Genomic DNA, 19,693 nt, shown 5'->3' on the forward strand with positions numbered 1-19,693 from the left:
TGCCAGCTGCCTGTTTGGATCTTTCATAGTTTTTATCTTGCAATGGGCTCCCTCCATGTTGCTCCGCATTGGGCCCTTCTGAGACGGAAGTAACATGCTGGATTACCTCTTGTTTTCTACTTCCCAGCCTTTGCAGTATTGTAATATTATCCACCAAACTGGCCTTTTATCCTGGACCAGCAGTGGACACCATGATGCCCCCATCCCCGTTCCTCAGTCATATCTGTCCCATTGCAGCCCACCCAGCAAGCCCTGCTCTTTTAAGAGGCATGAGGCTTATTTCCCTTCAATATTCTTCTTTTTTCATCAAATATCTCAAAAATATCTAGTTGTTAATCAGTGTGCAAGTGAATACTCATAAAGAGGCTGCCAAGTAGATGTTAGGCATTTTGCTGGATAGCAAAGAATGTGGACTTTAGGTCTGTCTTCTGTCTGACATTTAGATAGATCAGCAGAGAGGGAGGTGCACTGAATAATCATTGAGAACAGTTTTTTAAAATTTTAATATAATAAGTGTTATTTTAAATAAGCGTTATTTTAGAATAACTAACTGTAGGTTTACAAAAAATGTATGAATATGGTACAAGAGAATTCCCATATAACTCACACCCAGTTTACCCTATTATGAACATTTTATATTAGCATAGCACACATTAACTGTTTTTCACAGTTAATGAACTCAGTGATACATTATTATTAACTAAAGTCCATACTTTATTCTGATTTCCTTAGTTTTTACCTAACGTTCTCGTTCTATTCCAGGAGTCTATCCAGGATACCATATTACATTCACATGTCATGTCTCCTTAAACTCTTCTCGGCCATGACATTTTCCCAGACTTTCCTTGTTTTTGAGGATCTTGACAGGTTTGAGGACTACTAGTCAGGTAGAATGTCTCTCAGTGGAGACTTGTTTGATGTTTTGATGTTTTTCTCATGAGTAGACTTGGTTTATGGTTTTGGTAAGAGTGCAGAGGAAAGTGACATTCTCATGATATCATACTATCCGCATGATTTGTGACTGGTAATAATTTCCTGAGGCTGGGGTATCTACCTAAATTATTCACAATTATGCTGTACGAATTTGTCTATTCTCTCCCATTTATTAATTTGTTTATTCAATCATTTATTTATACCAATATGGGATCATTGGTATTTGTAGTGGATTGAATTATGTCTCCCCAAAACTCATTGAAGCTTGAATTGTATCCCCCACATTTTATGTATTAGAAACTTTGCCCCCACTGTGATTGTTAAGAGGGCAGGAAATCCTATTATAGTAATTGAAAGGTGGAGCCTTGAAGAGGTGATTGGATTATAGGAGAGTGCAGTAGTGAATGGATTAAAAATGGTGGTCAGGGGCATGGTTCTGAGGGCTTTAAAAGAAGAGGAGAGTCTGTCTTTCTCTCTCTCTCTGTTCTCTCTGCTTCCACCATCTTGTAATATGAGACCCTTGGGTCACTGTTGCCACCACCAGATGGACTTTGGACTTCCCAGCCTCAGAAACTGTAAGCAATAAATTTCATTTTCTTTATAAATCACCTGGATTAGTGTACTTTGTTATAAGTGACAGAAACAGACTAATGCAGTATTTATTTTAAACTTTAGTTTATATTGCAATGCTGTATTATTTATTTTTTTGCTCAAATTGTTTCAGCTTTGGCCACCGGCAGCTCTTTCAATTGGGCCCTATTTCTCTTTGACATACTCCCATCACATGTGATGGGTGGAATTCGGGACGTACCATCCCCAAATATGACCTTGGCATGTGAGAAAACAGAAGAAGCAGGAAAACAGCAGAAGCAGTAAGAGCACCTCCCCCTCGCCCTTCTTCCCTGAAGCAGGTTATAAAACCTTTATCCAGAGAACGTGGTGTGAAGGAACATCCTTATCCTTGAAGACACAGAGAAACCAAGAAGAATCTGAACAAACAGGCCTTGCTAAACTCCCCCTGGTTTATTACCTTTAAAGCATACCCGCTTTGTCCAATCATACTTCCCCATGGCTATCTATTCTTCATCCAATCTAAGCATTAAAATGCACAGGTTTTCCTGTTTCTTTGGGTCTTCATTTCTGAAGTTTCCTGGGTCATGTAAAACAAATTGATTTGTATGCCTTTCTGTTGATAATTTGTCTTTTGTTATAGGGGCCTCAGCCATGAACTGTGTGATGGGTGAGGGAATGATACTACTTTTTCTCCTGTGTGTGTGAGTGTGTGTGTGTGTGTGTGTGTGTGAGAGAGAGAGAGAGAGAGAGAGAGAGAGAGAGAGAGAGAGAGAGAGAAAGAGAGAGAGAGAGAGAGAAAGAGAGGGAGGGAGAGGGACAGAGAGAGAGAGAGAGGGACAGAGAGAGTTTACCACTTCTTTACTGTTCCAGGCTCATCTTATTTCCTGCCTCGGTCCTAGAATCAGCCGTTTCTCCATTTCTCCAAGGAGTCCTATCTAAAAGGTAGAGACTTTTATTGGAGAATGGTATTAAAATCAAGATATACACACTGGGTATGCTCATTGCTACTGGGATGTAACTGCCTGTATATCATTCCTTTTAGCCACTGGGAAGCCATAAAGGAGACTGAGGTTAATCTCAGCAGTTGCAATGGAGAAATGGATGGGTTATATGCCACTTGGAGGCGGAGTGAATGGGAGGTGAGAAATTGGCACTAACAAGTCAAAAATGGCAGAGGGGGAATGGTAGCTTGAGTTGAAGCCTGGATGGTCACCAAAGGATCTGGGCATGTTTGTAGTTAAAGGCAAGGTTTCAGTGACAATGGAGAAATTCAAGACACAGGACAGGGTCAGACAATTAATTTAAAAAGCTAGATTATTTTATCTGTAAAATATCAGCAAAGTGCCATTATCTTGTTATGGTTTTCACTGAACATGACAAATTAAAAATGTCAGCAGCAATTATGCATAAGCTATTCGATAATTGTCTCTGCCTTTATTTTTGTTTTGCAATCAACTTTAAGAGATTTTTCTTTTTTTTTTTATGGAAACACAATTGATTATACATATTTGTGGGGTACAGAGTTGAATATCAATACGTGTGTATAATGTGTGATGCTCAAATCAGGATAGTTAATATATTCATGATTACAAAACATAACCATTCTTTGTGGCCCTTTACCAATTTCTCATTAATCCTCCCTCCCCATTCCCACCTGTGGTAATAAGAGATTTTTCAAATATATGTAGTGATGATATTTATGTGGTACATTTTAGCTTCTCAAAGTACTGTCACATTAGGTCTCCCATTTAACTCTGAGAGCCATCCTGTCAGGCAGGATGCATATTATTTACCTCCATTTTACAAGTAAGAAGATGAAAAGACAGAATTTAAGTGGCTAGCTCTAGGCTGTGTTTTTTGGCTGTGGAAATAAAACTAAAATCAGGTTTCTTTACTGTCAAGCTCATGTTCTTCCCACCACTACCCCAGAGTTTCTCCACCTTGGTACTATTGATATTTTGGACCAGATAGTTCTTCGTTGTGGGGATTGTCCTGTAGCTGTTCTGTACATTGCAGAATGTTTAGCAGTGTCCCTGGCCTCTACCCACTGAATGCCAGGGTCACACTCCCCTCTGCCAACTTGTGACAACAAAAATGTCTCTAGACATTGCAAATGTCCTCTGGGGGACAAAACTGCCCCTCTAGAGAACTGCTAGCCTTGGTTCATAATCCACTTTTAAGCAATGAAGGCAAAGATACTTTGCCCCCAAACTTCAGCAATGTAGATATCAAATATCTAAAAATTAAAAAAAAACCCATTTTAGTATAATTTATTAGAAGTATGTTGTAGCTAATTATGTCATTCATAAAATTCTGGATGTATTTATTTAAGATATAGGACATCATTTACGATAGTTATTTAATATAGAAATCATAAATTTTAGGAGTGTAAGTTAGGAAAGGATAAGGTTTGGTTAGTTTAGAGCATATATATATGTGTATACCAGGATTTCAGTCAACATCAAATCCATTGGGAGGAGAGGCATTGTTCTCTTTTATTTGTAATTTTGACTTTATTATGTAAACAATACTGTAGAAGTACTTGTTGAACATTTGATAGAGGCAAAGAAATGACTGCAATATATTTTTTAGTTACCACAGATTTGCACATTCTAGATTTCACTTTCCCATATGCTCTTTTAATCTTACACATTTACATATATGATTTTTGTATAACAGTAATCATAGGGTATAATTTGCATCCTTTTTAAACTTAAAATTATGTCATAAACATTTTTCCTGTTGCTACATAATGTGCATAATTATCATTTTAATGAATGCATAATATTCTATGTAATTGGTAAGCCGTAATCCATTTAACCATTCCCCTATTGCTGTATATTCAGGTTGTTTTTGCTATTATAAATACCACTGCAACAATCATCTTTGTGATTATTAAATTATATTACTTTTGGAGATAGATTCATAGAAATGAAATTACTGAGTCAAAGTTATGGGCATTTTAGTGGCTCATGAAATGTAATGCCAAATTACTTGCCAAAGGAATTTAAACTACCAGCAGAAATATATGTTTGCATCAGTTATATTATATCATGGCCAGAATTAAGTATTTTAATCTTTTTTCTGTGTTTTATAATTTAATTGTTGCAAAATTCACTTTGAGTCTTCTGATGTTGATGGGGGAAATAAAAGAAATATTTATTGGGTGTCTATACTTGCTATCACTGTGCTCACTGCCTAAAATAGCTGTCCTTCCACTTCCTCCCCACTCCAGTCTCTCTCAATATCCTCACCTTGCTTTACTTTTCTTCACATCACTTACAAGTGTCTCAGATTACTAGGGGGTCTTCAAAAAGTTCATGGAAAGATTCATTCTAACTTTTAGTTCCCTTTGTCCACAAACTTTTTGAAGTATCCTCGTATATGACAAATCTTCATTCTTTGCCGACTCCTCCAATAAAATGCAAACTCACTGGAGGCAAGGGCTTTGTCTAGTTCATTGTTATCTGGCTGGTATCTGGGAGAGTACCTGGCATGTAGTAGGGCTTGGATAACATTGTTGAGTGACTCTATGAAGGATTTAATTAATTAATCTCAATTTATGACCATGTTAATTCTGTTAGATGGTCATTAGGACTGTTCACAGGTATTCGATGCTGTCTCTCCATTTCTGGTACTTCCCCATTCTATTGCATTCAAGCATGGTCATGCCATTTACTTTGGCCAATGAAAGGTGAGCAGAAGTGATATATGTCTCTTTGGGACAGATTATTTAGGAGCCAGACACACCTCCCCACTGGTCTCTTTTCTCTCTGCCACAGTTAGCACCTATGTTCCATACAGTGTCTCCTCTGTCAGTCTGGACCTTAATTTAGGATGGCTATTAAATAGACCAGAGCCTCCAAATGACACTTGATGGACATGCAGTGTGACCCAAAATAAACATTAATTACTTGGGGCTGAGATTTGGAAGTTGCCTATTCCTGTAGTATAATCTAGTATAACCTGAGTGATACGAAGATTAGTAGGTTTAAATAACATGGTCTGAATGAAAGAGGTGGCAGTCGAGAAGCCGAGTCTCAAACCTTGTTCTGTCTGTGTCTTTTCCACTATTTCAGAATATGATAGGAGGTAAATAGGTGTATTAATTTGCTAGGACTGCGTACCATAAACTGGGGTCATAAGCAGCAGAAATGAATTGTCTTACAGTTCTGGAGGCTGGAAGTCCAAATCAAGGTGTCAGCCAGGTTGCTTCCTTCTCAGGGCTATTCGAAAGAATCTATTCCATGCCTCTCACTCAGCTTCTGGTGGTTTACTGGCTATCTTTGGCGCTCTTTGGCACTCTTTGGCATGTAGAAGCACCACCCCAGTCTCTGCCTTTCTCTTCACGTACGTTGTTGTTCTGCGTCTGTGTGTCTGAATCCAAATTTCACTTTTTATAAGGACATTAATCATATTGGATTAGAACCCACCCTACTATAATATGACCTCATTTTAACTAATTACATCAGCAACTATCAAATTTCCATATAACATCACATTCCGAGGCATGGGGGTTAGGACTTCAACATATGAATTTTGGGGGGACAGAATTCAATGCATGGCAATAGATATAGATCTGTTTGTTTGGTCTATTACCCAAAATGAAATTTTATATATATATATATACACACACACACACACACACACACATACCAAAATTTAAAAATACAGTTTACCCTCGAACAGTGCTGGGGTTAGGGGTGGTGACATCCCTGCCTCTCACTACCACAGAGTTAAAAACCTACAGATACATTTTGACTCCCCCAAAACTTAACTACTTAACTACCACTAATTAACTACAACTTAAGTATGTCACTTCCTTTCCCCTGGGTCTCTGCCATGCCCACTGCACGCCCCGAGCCGTGCAGGGGAGGGGTTGCTTTTCCTTACTTAAGTGGTAAAGTACTACTGATAGCCTACGGTTAGGTAGGCTACTTAACCGTTTGGTTAAGTATGTCATGCATTCACGACATACTTAACCAAATTTTTCTAAAATATTTATTGAAAAACATAGGTATATGAGTGGATATGCCCAATTCAAATCCGTGTTGTTCAAGGGTTTGCTGGGCATACTATGAGTTTATATCAGGATATGAACTGTACAATTCCATGACAACAGCTAGATTAATCTGTATAGAAGAGAATTTAGCTCACTATTGCTTCTGTTGTCTTTACAATGTTCCTGGAAATCTGTTGAATTAGAAAGAGCTAGCAATAACGAAAAAAAAAAATGGAGTTGAAAAATAGCAATGTTATCTTTTTAAAATATATATTGTTAAAGTGAACAGTTTTAGTTTCAATTGATGGTGTCCCAGCTGTTACGTCCATATGTCTTCAGTATTTCAAGATTAGGACCAAGTATTCAGGATGAATATAAATGCATCTGAAATCGTATGGATATGATCCCAGATGCTGTCACCATATGTCTGATGAATTTCCCATTTAAAAATACCAGGTCCATATCATTTGACTTATCTGGTATAATATACAAGTTGTTCTACAACACAAAGCACTGAATCACAAATAAAAAAAGCTAGTTAAGAGAGCTTGAAATTTTCATCGCACTGAAGTTTCACATTCAGTCATTGCGTTTAGGATCCCAAAGGTTTTCTATTTCATTTATAATAAAACTGTTTTAACGTCGGACCATATGCTAAAATCATTCTCTAAGAGAGCAAACATAATTATTTAACATCTATTTGGGCTCTTGCAGATCATGCTTCACCATGACATCCAGAAATCTCATGCTTCAAGATATACTTACCCACACGGCCCCACTTTTGATGGTTCGATGACTTTAATTTTACCACAGAGGGCCATCTGAAATCAGAAGTACAGTGAGTGATGCAGAGTAGCAGCAGTGAGAACATCTATCACAACACCCCAGCATTTTATTTCAGAAGAGAGGACTAGAGTTCCCTTCAGCCTAATTATCTTAATTTTGCATGTAATAACACTATGGTCATCTGCGTTCCATTGACATCCTTTAGTTCTTCTGTAGGACATGTCTAGAGGGGATGAAAATTTAAGGCAGCGGAAAGCTGTTATGGATTGAATTATCTCCTCACCCAAATTTATACATTGCAACCCTAATCCCCAATGTGACCGTGTTTGGAGATAGGGCCTTCAGAAGGTAATTAAAATGAAATGAGGTCATAAGTGTGTGGGGGGGAGCTAAACCTATAGAATAGGTATACTTATAAAAAGAGGAAGAGATACAGGATCTCCCTCTCCCGAGAAGTGAGCCCTCACTAGACACCAACCCTGCTGCCATCTTGATCTTGGACTTCCAGTCTCCAGAACTGAGAAAATAAATCTCCGTTTTTTAAGCCACACAGTCCGTGATATTCTATTATGGCAGCCTAAGCTGACTAATACATAGCAGACTAGAAGCAGGTGAGAAAGTTTCTAGGTGAGACAGTTTTCAAGACAAGAAATAATGTGAATTAACAGCAGAGGGCAGAGAAAGCCATTAGGTGAACAGAAAAAAAAAAAAAATCAATAATCCTAGCTTCTGAGATTCTTTAGATCAGGGAAATAAACTCCCTTGAGTTTATACCTGGTTATAACTTCCAAGAGCTTTACTTTATTAGAGCATCAAAAAACGATTCATATTCAGAAGGTTGGGTTGGTTCAATTACATATACTATGTACTAAGACAGAATGTGAGCAATATAATTTTAAAAGATTACTTAAAATATCAAGCTCAAATTACTTGGGAAAAAAATTACTTTTCCTGATCCCTCTTCCTCTCCTTCCAATGAATAGTCTGAATTACTGAGGTGACACTCTAATACTAATATTTTTTATCCATTAAGACCAGTATTTCTTAATTTGGCCATAGAAAAATAATCACAATAAAAATAAATAATTAAAACTTATGAGATCACAAAGTTCTTATTGCTACATATTAATATTAAGTATAGATACTATTTCTTTTAAAAAAGGAAACATATTTTCCTTTTATTCATATATAGGGGTAATGTGTACATATATACAGTGTATATGTATAATATATATTATATATAAACATAACCATGTGTACATAAAGACAAGTAGTCCTCACTTTGTACAGTAGCGCAGGACCATAAAAATGACCATGTGAGCTGAAACCATGCAAAGTGATCTTACTAAGCAATGGAAAAAATTACAACTAATCTCTTACTGACAGTTTTAAATGATAAAAAAATGAAAAAAAAATCTGTTAATATTTATTCAGTATGCTGTAATTCAAAATAGAAACATTAAGAATTAAAGCTTTTATTTCTCTGTAAAAATTTTATCAGGGGTAGTTTTGTTATGGACTGAAACTTTGTGTCCCCTCAAATTCATATGTTGAAGCTCTAATCCCCAATGTGATGGCATTTGGATGTGGGACCTTTGGGAGTTATTTAAGTTTAGATGAGGTCATGAGGGTGGGCCTTCAAGATGGGATTAATGTCCTTCTAAGAAGAAGAAGAAACCAGAGCTCTTTCTTTCTCCATGTGAGTACACATTGAGAAAGCAGCTGTCTGCAAGCTAGAAAGAGGGCCCTAACCGGAACCTGACCATGCTGCGGGCACCCTGATTTCAGACTTCCCAGCCTCCAGATCTGTGAGAACTAAACATCTGTTATTTAAGCCAGTCAGTCTACAGTATTTTGTTATAGTAGCCCAAGCTGACTAAGACAAGTTTGAACAGTGTTTGCCACCTTATTCTTGTCATATAACTTAGGATATGGGGGAAGTATCTTTTCCTTGCCTTGGCTAATTATCACACTCCTTTCTAATTCGGATCAGCTACCAATGTTTCATCTTTTGCACTTTCAGAGTTGTGAAATATTTCCAAGACCTCCTTTAAGGTGAAGTGTTTCTTTGTTTGTTAGAATCACTTCCTCTAAAACACCTTCATTTTTTCATCACAGCACTTCCTCATTGACATCAATAAGGTCACTTTCACTGTTTCCCTGGCTGCATTTCTGGAGTGTCTCAGATGGTAGTGGCATGGTCAGCTATGCATTCTGTGACTCTATTTATGTTCAATTTGAATTTCATTTTCATCATTATTTTGGCTTTATTGCCTTTTTTTCTCTGCTGCAGTTCCATCTTTGTTAACCAGATCCTCTTTAAGTTATGTGTTTTTGTAAAATGTCAAGTGAATTTATCACTGGGAAACAAGGAGTCAACACAATTACATGCTTTGCTGTCTGTGCATGAACAAATGTGCAGTGACCAATCACTGGCAGACTCTGAAAGAAGTGACACGATTGATCACTGATCCTATGTGCATGTGTTATTCTTATAATGATTTGTAGACTGAGGGGCTGGTAGCAAAGTTTGTATGCTGTACAATTACTCACAGTTATTATACTAGTAACTAAAATTTGAACCCTATTGTTGGGGGAGTGGTGTTATTTAACAAAACCATGGTAACTGAAATTTGTGAAAATTGAAATTGCACAAAGCAAGTGCACACACACACACACACACACACAAAACATATATATAATCAGTGTATCAAACCTCATCTTATATTTAGTTACTTTTCTATTCTTTCTGCCTTGATGTTTTTTCTCCTTCTCTATTTTATTTTTTTTGGTAAAATTATGTTGTCTTCCTTTGTTATTGCCTACAGCAGAAGACCTATGAAGTCTGTCTATAAGCAAATCTTCAGCAAGTCCCCCATTGCTGTCAGTTAAGTACTAGATAGACAGTTCTCTACCCAGTCTATCACAAAGTCTATCATTTTGGGGATATAGTTGGTGACTGGTGAGGTGGCCATCCTTCTTCAGATATAACAAGCTTGTTTTCTATTGTCATTTGTGGGTTTCTCATGCTTATCAGAGTAAATCAGTACTCAACAAGTTGAGAAACTCAACTCAGGGCGGCACTGGGGCATATTTTTAAGGTGCAGCCGCAGTAAAAGTTTGTGGAAGATTGAATGCAGAAATGGACCTTGTCTGCTGCCCATCTCTGTGTCCACTCCTTTGAAATGTGACTTTGCAGCTCCTCCTTGACTCCTTGAATCCGGCTGGCCTTGGGACTTGCTTTGGCCGACTGAATGAACTGGCCAGGTGACAATGTGCCGGTGCCTTTTATGCTTCTGCTGTCTGTGGGCCCACTCTGCTAAGGAGCCAGGCCAGTCGGATGGAGTCTGAGAGACCACATAGAGAAAAGTTCAGTTGTCCCAAGCTGTCTCAAGTAGAGCCGTCCTAGACCAGTGTACAAATGACTCCCACATGTGTGAGCAAGTCCAGCTAAGATTAGCCAGACCTTCCAACTTGACCACAGCTTCACGGCTGCATTCAGCTCAGATCAGAAAAATGATTCAGCTGAGCTGTAGAGTTGTGAGGGATAGTAAATGCTTATTATTATATGGCATTTTAGGGCTTCTTAACTTTAGCAATAGTTAAATAATACAATGTTGTTTATGGAGGTGATTTTTTTTTTTTAAATCTTAGCTGTTGCTGTAATCTATAAAAATGTCCTCTGCTTTAGTCCTCAGAGTAGGTAGCAGGTCCACACCAGGCCAGGCCTCCCACTTTGAAACGAACTCTTAAGAGCTCTATCTCACTATTTTGGAAAAGTTTTCCTTTTTTAAAAAAATTTCAATTAAAAATGCACCTTTTTTTTTTTTTTTTACTCCTGAGAAGAAAAAAAAAAAAATTACCCCCATTTCTATAGCAATAGTGTTTCAGTAAAAATGGCAACAGGTTTATAAATGTAATAATGTGAAGGAAAGGTGTCTGTTAGTATCACACCCCAAAGAATGACATCTTTGAGACATGAACTGTGAGTTTTCATCTGAATGCTGGAGGTGGTTGTGTGTCCACCCAGCTATATGTTCTTGTCTGCCTTCTTGTGAACAAGACCACAGATTTGAAAGATGGCAGTTCGAGTTTATAATTTAGATCCTATGATCCTTGGGGGGAGCAGCCTTATTTTTATTAATCGTTGACCATGTCCTAAGGCTCTATCAGACCAAAAATCAGCTAGAAGGGTACTTCAAAAAGTTCGTGGAAAAATAGAATTGCAAGATAATACAATTTTTTCCATGAGCTTTTTGAGGTACATTTGTGTAATCTTAAGGCAAAAGGAAAGCGAAAAAGAACTTGAATACTCTTATTTTTCTTCTTAGGAGAGATACATTCACTTAAAGTATGGACAAAATTTCCTTAATTGATATTTTAAAAGAATCATAATTACCAAAATTCACTAGACAGCTCATGCCTGGCAAATTGTGAGAAAATCAATGTTTGCAAAGTATAAATAGAACTATTTGGTAAATGTCCAGGGCAAAGTTTTAGAACATTTAATCAAAGTTTAGTAAACCCTAGATACAGGAGCAAGATAATTTACATCCATCCTTTAGTGCTTTGCTCATACATAGGAGGTAGATTATATAGTGGATCATACACCTGCTCAGTGTCCCAAATAATTTCCAGGGGGTGTGATTTACAAATAAAAAGTTTGGTAAGATCGCATAGGACCCATGAGATGCAAAAGTTCACTTAGCTGTCCAAAGAACTGATCTGACCCATCGTGATCCATTCCAAATCACTCTTCAGTCACTCTGAGAATTACAACTTCCACGCACATTAACAAGCATTCCTCCACCCTCAATAAAGACCAATTTATGGAAAAAAAATCAAAATTCATTTTTTTAAATTTAATTTTTAAAATTTTATTTGAAAAATACAATACACAGCAGAGAATTATTTCCTCCCCTACTGCTCTTCCACAAAGAAAACGTACGGTAAATATAACTGAGATATTTGGCTAGGATAGATCCTGAGAAAAGAGAGGCCCAGTTAAAAGTGGAATAGACAAAGTCTGTCAAAGAAGTTTCACCTCTCTTTTAACATAAAAGAGCCTTTTAAGTTTCTTAGGAATCAGATAAAACATGTGCAGAATTTCTGCCATGCAAACAGAGACTACTGAAATTTTCAGGTTGACCAATTTATACTGACCTGGGCCCCAAGTAAGTAGACTAAAATGGAGATGTCTTTATCAGAAAGATATGTGTTTGTTTGCTTCTACTAGACTATGTTTGTACATATTTACACAATATTTTCTTATTTGTGTTTTTCATTATTCTCAGTAACAGCATCATGGTTAAGGGCTCTTTGCTGGCTTTTGCCTTATTCACATGTATGAGGGGTCTTCAAAGAGTTCATGAAAAGATTCCTATTTTCTTAATTCTGTTTTCCACAAATTTTTTGAAGTACCCTCATATCTTCTTTTTTTTTTTTTTCTTTCTGAATTTTCTTCACGACAGGATCATTCATTACACAACGGTGGGGCCATGATGTTTAAATATTAGAGATGATCTTACTCTGATCCTGGGTTAAGTCTGGGTTTTTGAGGAATTTATAACTCCTGCATACAGACCAGGTTTAGCAAGGTGCAAAGATACAACACAGACAGACTAATATACAGCCAAGGCTTCCAACAGGAAAGACATTCCTGCTTGGTTCCTTGGAAAAATGATGTAGAACCAATAGAAATGATCAAACTCTAGAATACTTACTGGTAATCCTGCCTTTTAAGACATTATGATCATCTCCCACTTCCATTCCTAGTGAGTAAATCCTCCATTGCTGTTATTGCCTAAAAAAGCCTTTGAAGAGAATCAAGGCATTGAAAGCTTTTTCATAGTCTAAATTTCCAACAGAATTGAATTGCTGTAGAGGTCTGAAATTGGTGGAAACATGGCTTTTCTGTTTCTGGCCCTAGTAGAAGTGACATGTGACATCTATTCTGGGAATAATGGACAAGTCTTTGGTTATATTTATTTGCTTATTTCTGTTGAAATTATAGAGAAAACTAAAAGTTTACTTTCTTTAATACTGTCAAAGCTAGAAAGATTCATTTGAGTTAATTAACTACTGCTCATGGAAGCCAAAGTTACTTAGAGTAGCTTTAAAGATTGCAAAGTTATTGTTGAGGAGCTCCCCTTCCTTATACTATGGTGATTTTCATTCTTAATTCCACATGCTCAATGTAAGGTATGTCCCTCTGGCCCTCTGCTGAGTGGAGGTCTGGGCCCTGGGGGTGAGGACAGATGGAGAAACATTTGATTGAGGCTTCGCTTTTACAAAGGGCCTCAGTTCTTATCTTGACATTAATTATTTTAAAAATAGAATTATAAATAGGTTACTATCTAGTTGTATATTTGAGAAGTATTCATTCTTAAAGAGTAAACATTTAAAATACAGCAGAGCTTTTGTAACTCTATTTTTGCATTTCTTTATTTTTTAAAACATAGGTAGTTGCTCAGGGCTACTGACCTCTGAAAGCCTGGGTGTCCAATATGCAGCTGTGGTATATTTGAAAGGGTCAGAAAACCTTTACTTAAGTGTTAACTCTGCCTCTTACTAGTTGTGTGGGATTGGGCATGTTTTTACCCTGTCTTGGCTTCAATTTTCTCATCTATAGAATAAAGCCATACTCAACATTTACATGGGGTTAATTGTGAAGCTGAAATAAAATAATAAATGTAATTGAACTTTGTAACTATAAAGTACTACACAAATGCAAAGGTAAATACATTGACCACATTTCTAGTATTTATATAATTTAAATTATGTGTCAGGGTATGGTTCTTTTCCATTTAAATTATGTGGAATCTTGACTAGTAAAAAAGCCCAAGAATGGAGCCTTTGACTAGTCTTGAGACACTGTTACCAATGGAAAATTATTGAATAATTAGATACCATTGCTGGATTTACTCATTTAAACTATCCTAAATACTGCCTGCATTCAAAAACTGCAAGTAAACAATTAAACCACAACTGTCAGGAGAAAAAGTCCAAATAAATATTTTTTAATTATGATACATTACTTATTACAGTAAAAATTGGCATTTTCCCCTTCAAAAGCAGAAGCACCAGTCTTAGAATGTATAGTATGAATGATATTTTAAGTGAAATATAGCATAATATAATGTGCAAACATTAATTTAGTATAGAACTTACTTTTTAAAAGTAAAGTAACTTCACACACTGAAACCTGTTAAAATGGAAATAATGTCATGCTGAATAATAAAGTAAAAGCCCCCATGACTTTCAAAATCCACTTCAAATTAAATATGGCATACTGCTGAATAGATATATGAAAAATTAAAAAGCTTCACTAGCCCCAAATAGAGAGTTTTCTTATACAAATGAGATTCCCGCAGAGGTTTCTTTTCACACAGTTGCAGTGGTTCTGTGAGAAACTAAAGTGAATGTTTTATTTAAGAATTAATTTGTTCATATGGCCATCACATTTTTATTGAACACCTACTTTGTGCTAAGTTTTGTTGTAGGTGCTGGGGATACAAAGAAGAAAGACACAGTCCTGCCCTGGAGGAGCTCACAGTCTAGTGGGGGAAACAGATAGGTTGACATTGATTTTAAAATTATAAAAATTATTAGACAGCTTTATAAACTTCTTTTATAATCAAACAAACTTTGGGTGTTATGGATGGATGGTAAAAAGAGATGATGTCCAGTGCAGTGAAAAACCATCTGCTTCAATATCATGTGACTTCCGCGAAGGCGGTGATGTGGTTCTGCAAAAAGAAAAAGGAAGTACAAAGTCAGAGTCTTGGGGAAATTGGCTTTGTAAAATATTTAGTGCCTTTACAAATAACTATTAGCCTAATATAAAATTGTAGCTTGTATATATTTAAATTGCCAAAACATACAGCATTATTAAACTAAGTTCTGTGTATTATTACACAATTTTAGCTGTTTATATGTTTTGTTCGATGTTTTTAATTGACCAAATACACTAAAATGTTGTACCTGCTTTATTCAAAATTGACACTAAAATCTGGAGAGATAAAAATGGCAATGCCAGACATGGTAATATTCTGTTCAGTGTTAATGGAATTTTAATACTGCATGTTGGAGTTTCAGATTAATTGCTCCCTGTGAGACAGATGGTGTACAATGAGGTGGTGAAATGCTCAGACAGAAATGGCATTTGCTAGTTGACAAAAATCTACTTAAACACTTCATTTTTAATGTATGAATCCAGACTCCAGACTGCCATCTCTGTTGTTTACCTCAACCATAGTATTCTTCACAGAGCTTTTTTCTTTTTTAAAAAAGTAACAGGATTATGTACAAAGAAACCCTGTGGAATGGCTAATATTTGAATACTTTCAGGCATACAACGGGCCATGTCATGGCTGATGAAATATGCAGTGAAAAAATGATATTACATAATTAATCATGTCACATATGGGATTATTTCAAGATTTAACATGAGTGACAGTCCTAACCAATAACAGCAACATGATAAAAGGATTCTATCACATTACCTGCTTTGAATGTTTTTCATAGTAGTTTTTGCATTGGTTCTTTATAATACAATAATATTATGAACAGAATTTCATATAATGAATGCATGTCATGAAATTTCTTCAATGTACATGTAGCTCAAGTTAAAGTGTTTTAACTACTTAAGACATTTAAAATGTGTGTGAAAAAATTAAAATCCATTTTTATTGAATTTAGGTATAGTAAACCACAACTACAAGAACATCATTGCCTACAGTTTGGGGCATTATTTTCCAGGCTTAACCACTTAATGTGAGAGAAAAACAATATTAGTGAGAATCAGCAGTGAGCAGAGCATGCTGACTTTTTCACTAACTCCTGACAATACCTTAGAAATTTTAATATCTCATTAAAAAATTCATGATGAAAATGTTGGGAGATTCAGCAGCTCCTCTCAAAGGTTTCTTGAGTTTTCTTTAGAAAAGTGCAAGCATGACTTTAAGATAAAAAAGACTTGTCAGAGTTATGTAATGCACTATGATTGAATTAAAAACATAAGAACTACAGAAACAATACATCACAGTTTCATGCCCAGTGGTCCCATGGGATTTGAAATCAGTGAGCTGAGAAAATACAATTTTATAGAGAGTGTTTCAGTGTTAAACTGACATGGTGTCACACTTCTGGACAGGACCTAGCACAAAATAATTGCTAGAGAGGAGTTAAGATAGAAACGGAAGATTAATCAGTCAGTGGCAACCGGTGGGTAGGGAAAGGGTGAAGAAGGAGCAGCAGAGAAAGAGGAAAGAAGGTAACAATGAAGAGAAAACAGATGGCGTTTCAAAAGGCCATTAGCCTTGACCTCAGTGTTCCCGTCGTTGACCCAGATCATGAAGGGTCCACAAGGCTCATTAAATTCGCTGAAGGTGATACTAAGTGAAGGGGACAACCATCACACTGGAAGGTAGAATTAAATATTAAAAGACCTTAATAAAGCAGAGAAATGATCTGAAACAAACAACTGGTGATCAATGAAAAGCTTGACAGGAGCTGAGGAAGTGCCCAGTGCAAGCTGGAGAGAGTGACAAAGAAGGTGCAATTACTGCAGGGTGACCGTACAGGTTAGCATCTAAACCTGGACATGTGGAAGAGGATGCGGGTACTAATAACACACTGGGACAAAAGGCTTAAATCAGGATGGTCCCAAATAGGGATGCAAGTGCATGGTTTAAATGTGTACCCCCAAAAGCATGTGTTGGAAATTTAATCCCCAATGCAACAGTGTTAGGAGGTGGGGCCTAATGAGAGATTAGGCTGTGAAGGCTCTGCCCTCATAAATGGATTAATGCCATTATCATGAGAGTGAGTTTGTTATTTTGGGAGTGGGTTCCTTTTGGGAGTTTGGTCCCCTTTTCTCTCTTTTTTTCTCTCTCTTTCACCCTCTCTCAGTCCCTTGATTTTGGACTTCCCAGCCTCCAGAACCATGAGCCAATAAATTTCTGTTCATTAAAAATCCCCTGGTCTGTGGTATTCTATTATAGCAGCATGAAACAGATTAAGACACCTTAGTAATGAAGCATTGAACGTGTAACTTTGTGTGCTGTTGAGATCTAGAAAATACTGGAATTTAAAATACTTGGCATTTAAAAGCACATGCTTCAGTGGCCTATAGATCTTCCTTTTGCTGTTCATAAATTCCAAACCATATTACCCTTTTCCTTATGCCAAGTCATTACCAAGTTAAACCACAAGGATAACAGTTTGTTTCCAGATTAACTACACTTTTAGATCCCAGGGTTCTGGGGGAAACTCTTGCTATTTCATTTTTCTTCCCTAATTAGCACCCTTTCCATTTCACATCATGCTTAAGTTTTAACCTCTGAGATAGTTTTTCCTATTTGACTGGAATTAGAAGGATCCTGCTCAGGGCTTATGTTTTTAAGGTGCTTGTGTTTAACGGAGAGATAGACAGATGAAAATAAAATATTAAAGTGACTGTGCATAGAGAAGAGAAAATTAAGGGTAAATTTAATAATAGATTCTAAGCACACAAAAGGAGTGCACAGAGAGGACAGGGACCTCCTGTTCATTTACTTCACTGTCTACCAGCAAATGAACCTATAGCATAAATGAGGAACACAGATTATTTGTTTCAGTAGGCTTTACAAAACAACATTAGTTCTCTTCTAGCATAGGAGTGATTTTCTCTTAAAGAATCTAGAGAAGGGACAAAATAATTACTTAAAAGTCCTTCCCATCTATAAGCCTCTATGATTCTATATAATACAACTTACATGAACAAGATATGCAAATGAATAATTTGAAATATACAGATGGCATAATTCCAATGCAAGAAGTTATGATATCGCTCAATTCCCTGTCAGCATTTTTCTCAGTAATATAAAAAACCAGAATGGCATTTAATATCTTCAGATCCCCCTTGAGAAATGGACTCCCTATGAGGCTAACTAGCTGACAAAGGATTTTTCCTTTTAATCTGGCTGAATTCCTAATATGCAACACTAAATCTTATTAGCAGATGAGAATGCAAACAAGCAATAGGCAAACCAAAAACTCATGCATAAAAGTTTAATTCAGAGTTTCAAGAAAAAAGCGGTCATATAATGTATCAGCTCAACTCCTGATAACTTCTGCAATTACACACACAGAGGCTTATAGTGGAGATGACAGAGCTTGAGTCCAAATAGTTGCTACATGAAGCATTCATTAGAAAGTGTTCATGCAAGTCCACGGCAAACCAGCAAGCAAAATATTAAGTCTAGTCCTTGAGTGCAGGGGTCCCATGGGAAAACAAGCACTTTGTTTCTGAAAAGTTGTTTTAGATTCTTAAATTTGGTAAATTCTAAAGTTTATAGCATGTCCATTTTAAAAGCTCTAAGTTTTAAATGAAAATCTCTATGTTACTATTTGCTCTATAACTCCATTTATAGAAATTATACTCTGTAATTTTTTAAAAACGTTATTTAAAACAAAACTGTCATTTATTTATGACATGTAAATTTGGAGATGTCTTGCCACCTGACAAGACTCAACATTTCTCTTTGAAGAAAATAGAAAAATGCAAAAAGAGCACTCTAGGGAATTGTTCAGAATTAAAGCTATAGAAAAACAATCCCCCACCCCCCAAATGCCATTATTAAGGGCTATCTAATTAAGGAATGCTAAATTCCCATTAATGAGTAAAAAAAATCAGTGAAAAATAGAATGTATTTGAAAGATTAGTAATAATAACCACAAGCTCTAGTTTCGAGATCTATTTTGGTTGTAAGGGAAAACTGCACAGAAGGACACATTTTTCTTTATTTGCCTTAGCTTTGCAACCCAACTCCAACACCAGTGCGCTGCAGCGCACATACGTTTATTGCCTTAATTGAAGGTGTTCACACTGGCTTATTCCCACTATCCAGCTGAAGAGCCTGGCAAGACAGTCTTTAAAGGACCCTTCCTGTGAATTGTCTTCTTGATCATTCTCAATAGGTTGGTTTTGAGACACCTACAAAATGTGTTTTACATATTGCTTAAATGTTTATTTAAATATTGACTTAACTTACTTAAAGTCCTAGTTTACTTAACGTCCTGCAAGGGTACTTCAAAAAATTTCTGAAACAATGGAATGAAAAGATAACATGAATCTTTCCATGAACTTTTTGAAGACCATTCATATGTTGTTATATTGTTAGAACAAACAGTGAAATTAAACATTGTTTTAGTTCCTCTCTTTCAAGATGATTGATTATAAAAAAGATTTTGTGTTTTAATAGGAAGTTGTCAACAATCGACTTAGGTTTTTAACATAAACGTAAAATGGGATCCATGGACATGATGCCTTTAATTCAACGACTTATGTCTTCGGCTCTTGTGGTGAGGAAGCTTTGTGGTACAGTGGACTTCGTAGTCAAGGAGACTGAGTGTCAA

General features: G+C 36.4%; 1 protein-coding gene across 1 annotated transcript in view; it reads right to left on the reverse strand.

Annotated features, from left to right (window-relative positions):
* Window positions 1–12,145: 12,145 nt before the first annotated feature.
* Window positions 12,146–19,693, reverse strand: part of LOC103606255 (lipid phosphate phosphatase-related protein type 5) — a 74,617-nt gene continuing 67,069 nt past the window's right edge. The window contains exon 6 of the mRNA XM_008590862.1: window positions 12,146–15,042. Coding sequence (XP_008589084.1) covers window positions 15,010–15,042 — 33 coding nt within the window. The 3' untranslated portion in view covers window positions 12,146–15,009. The remainder of the gene's footprint in view (window positions 15,043–19,693) is intronic.

The sequence above is a fragment of the Galeopterus variegatus genome, unplaced genomic scaffold (assembly GCF_000696425.1).
Source record: "Galeopterus variegatus unplaced genomic scaffold, G_variegatus-3.0.2 Scaffold6409, whole genome shotgun sequence".
Lineage (NCBI taxonomy): Eukaryota > Metazoa > Chordata > Mammalia > Dermoptera > Cynocephalidae > Galeopterus > Galeopterus variegatus.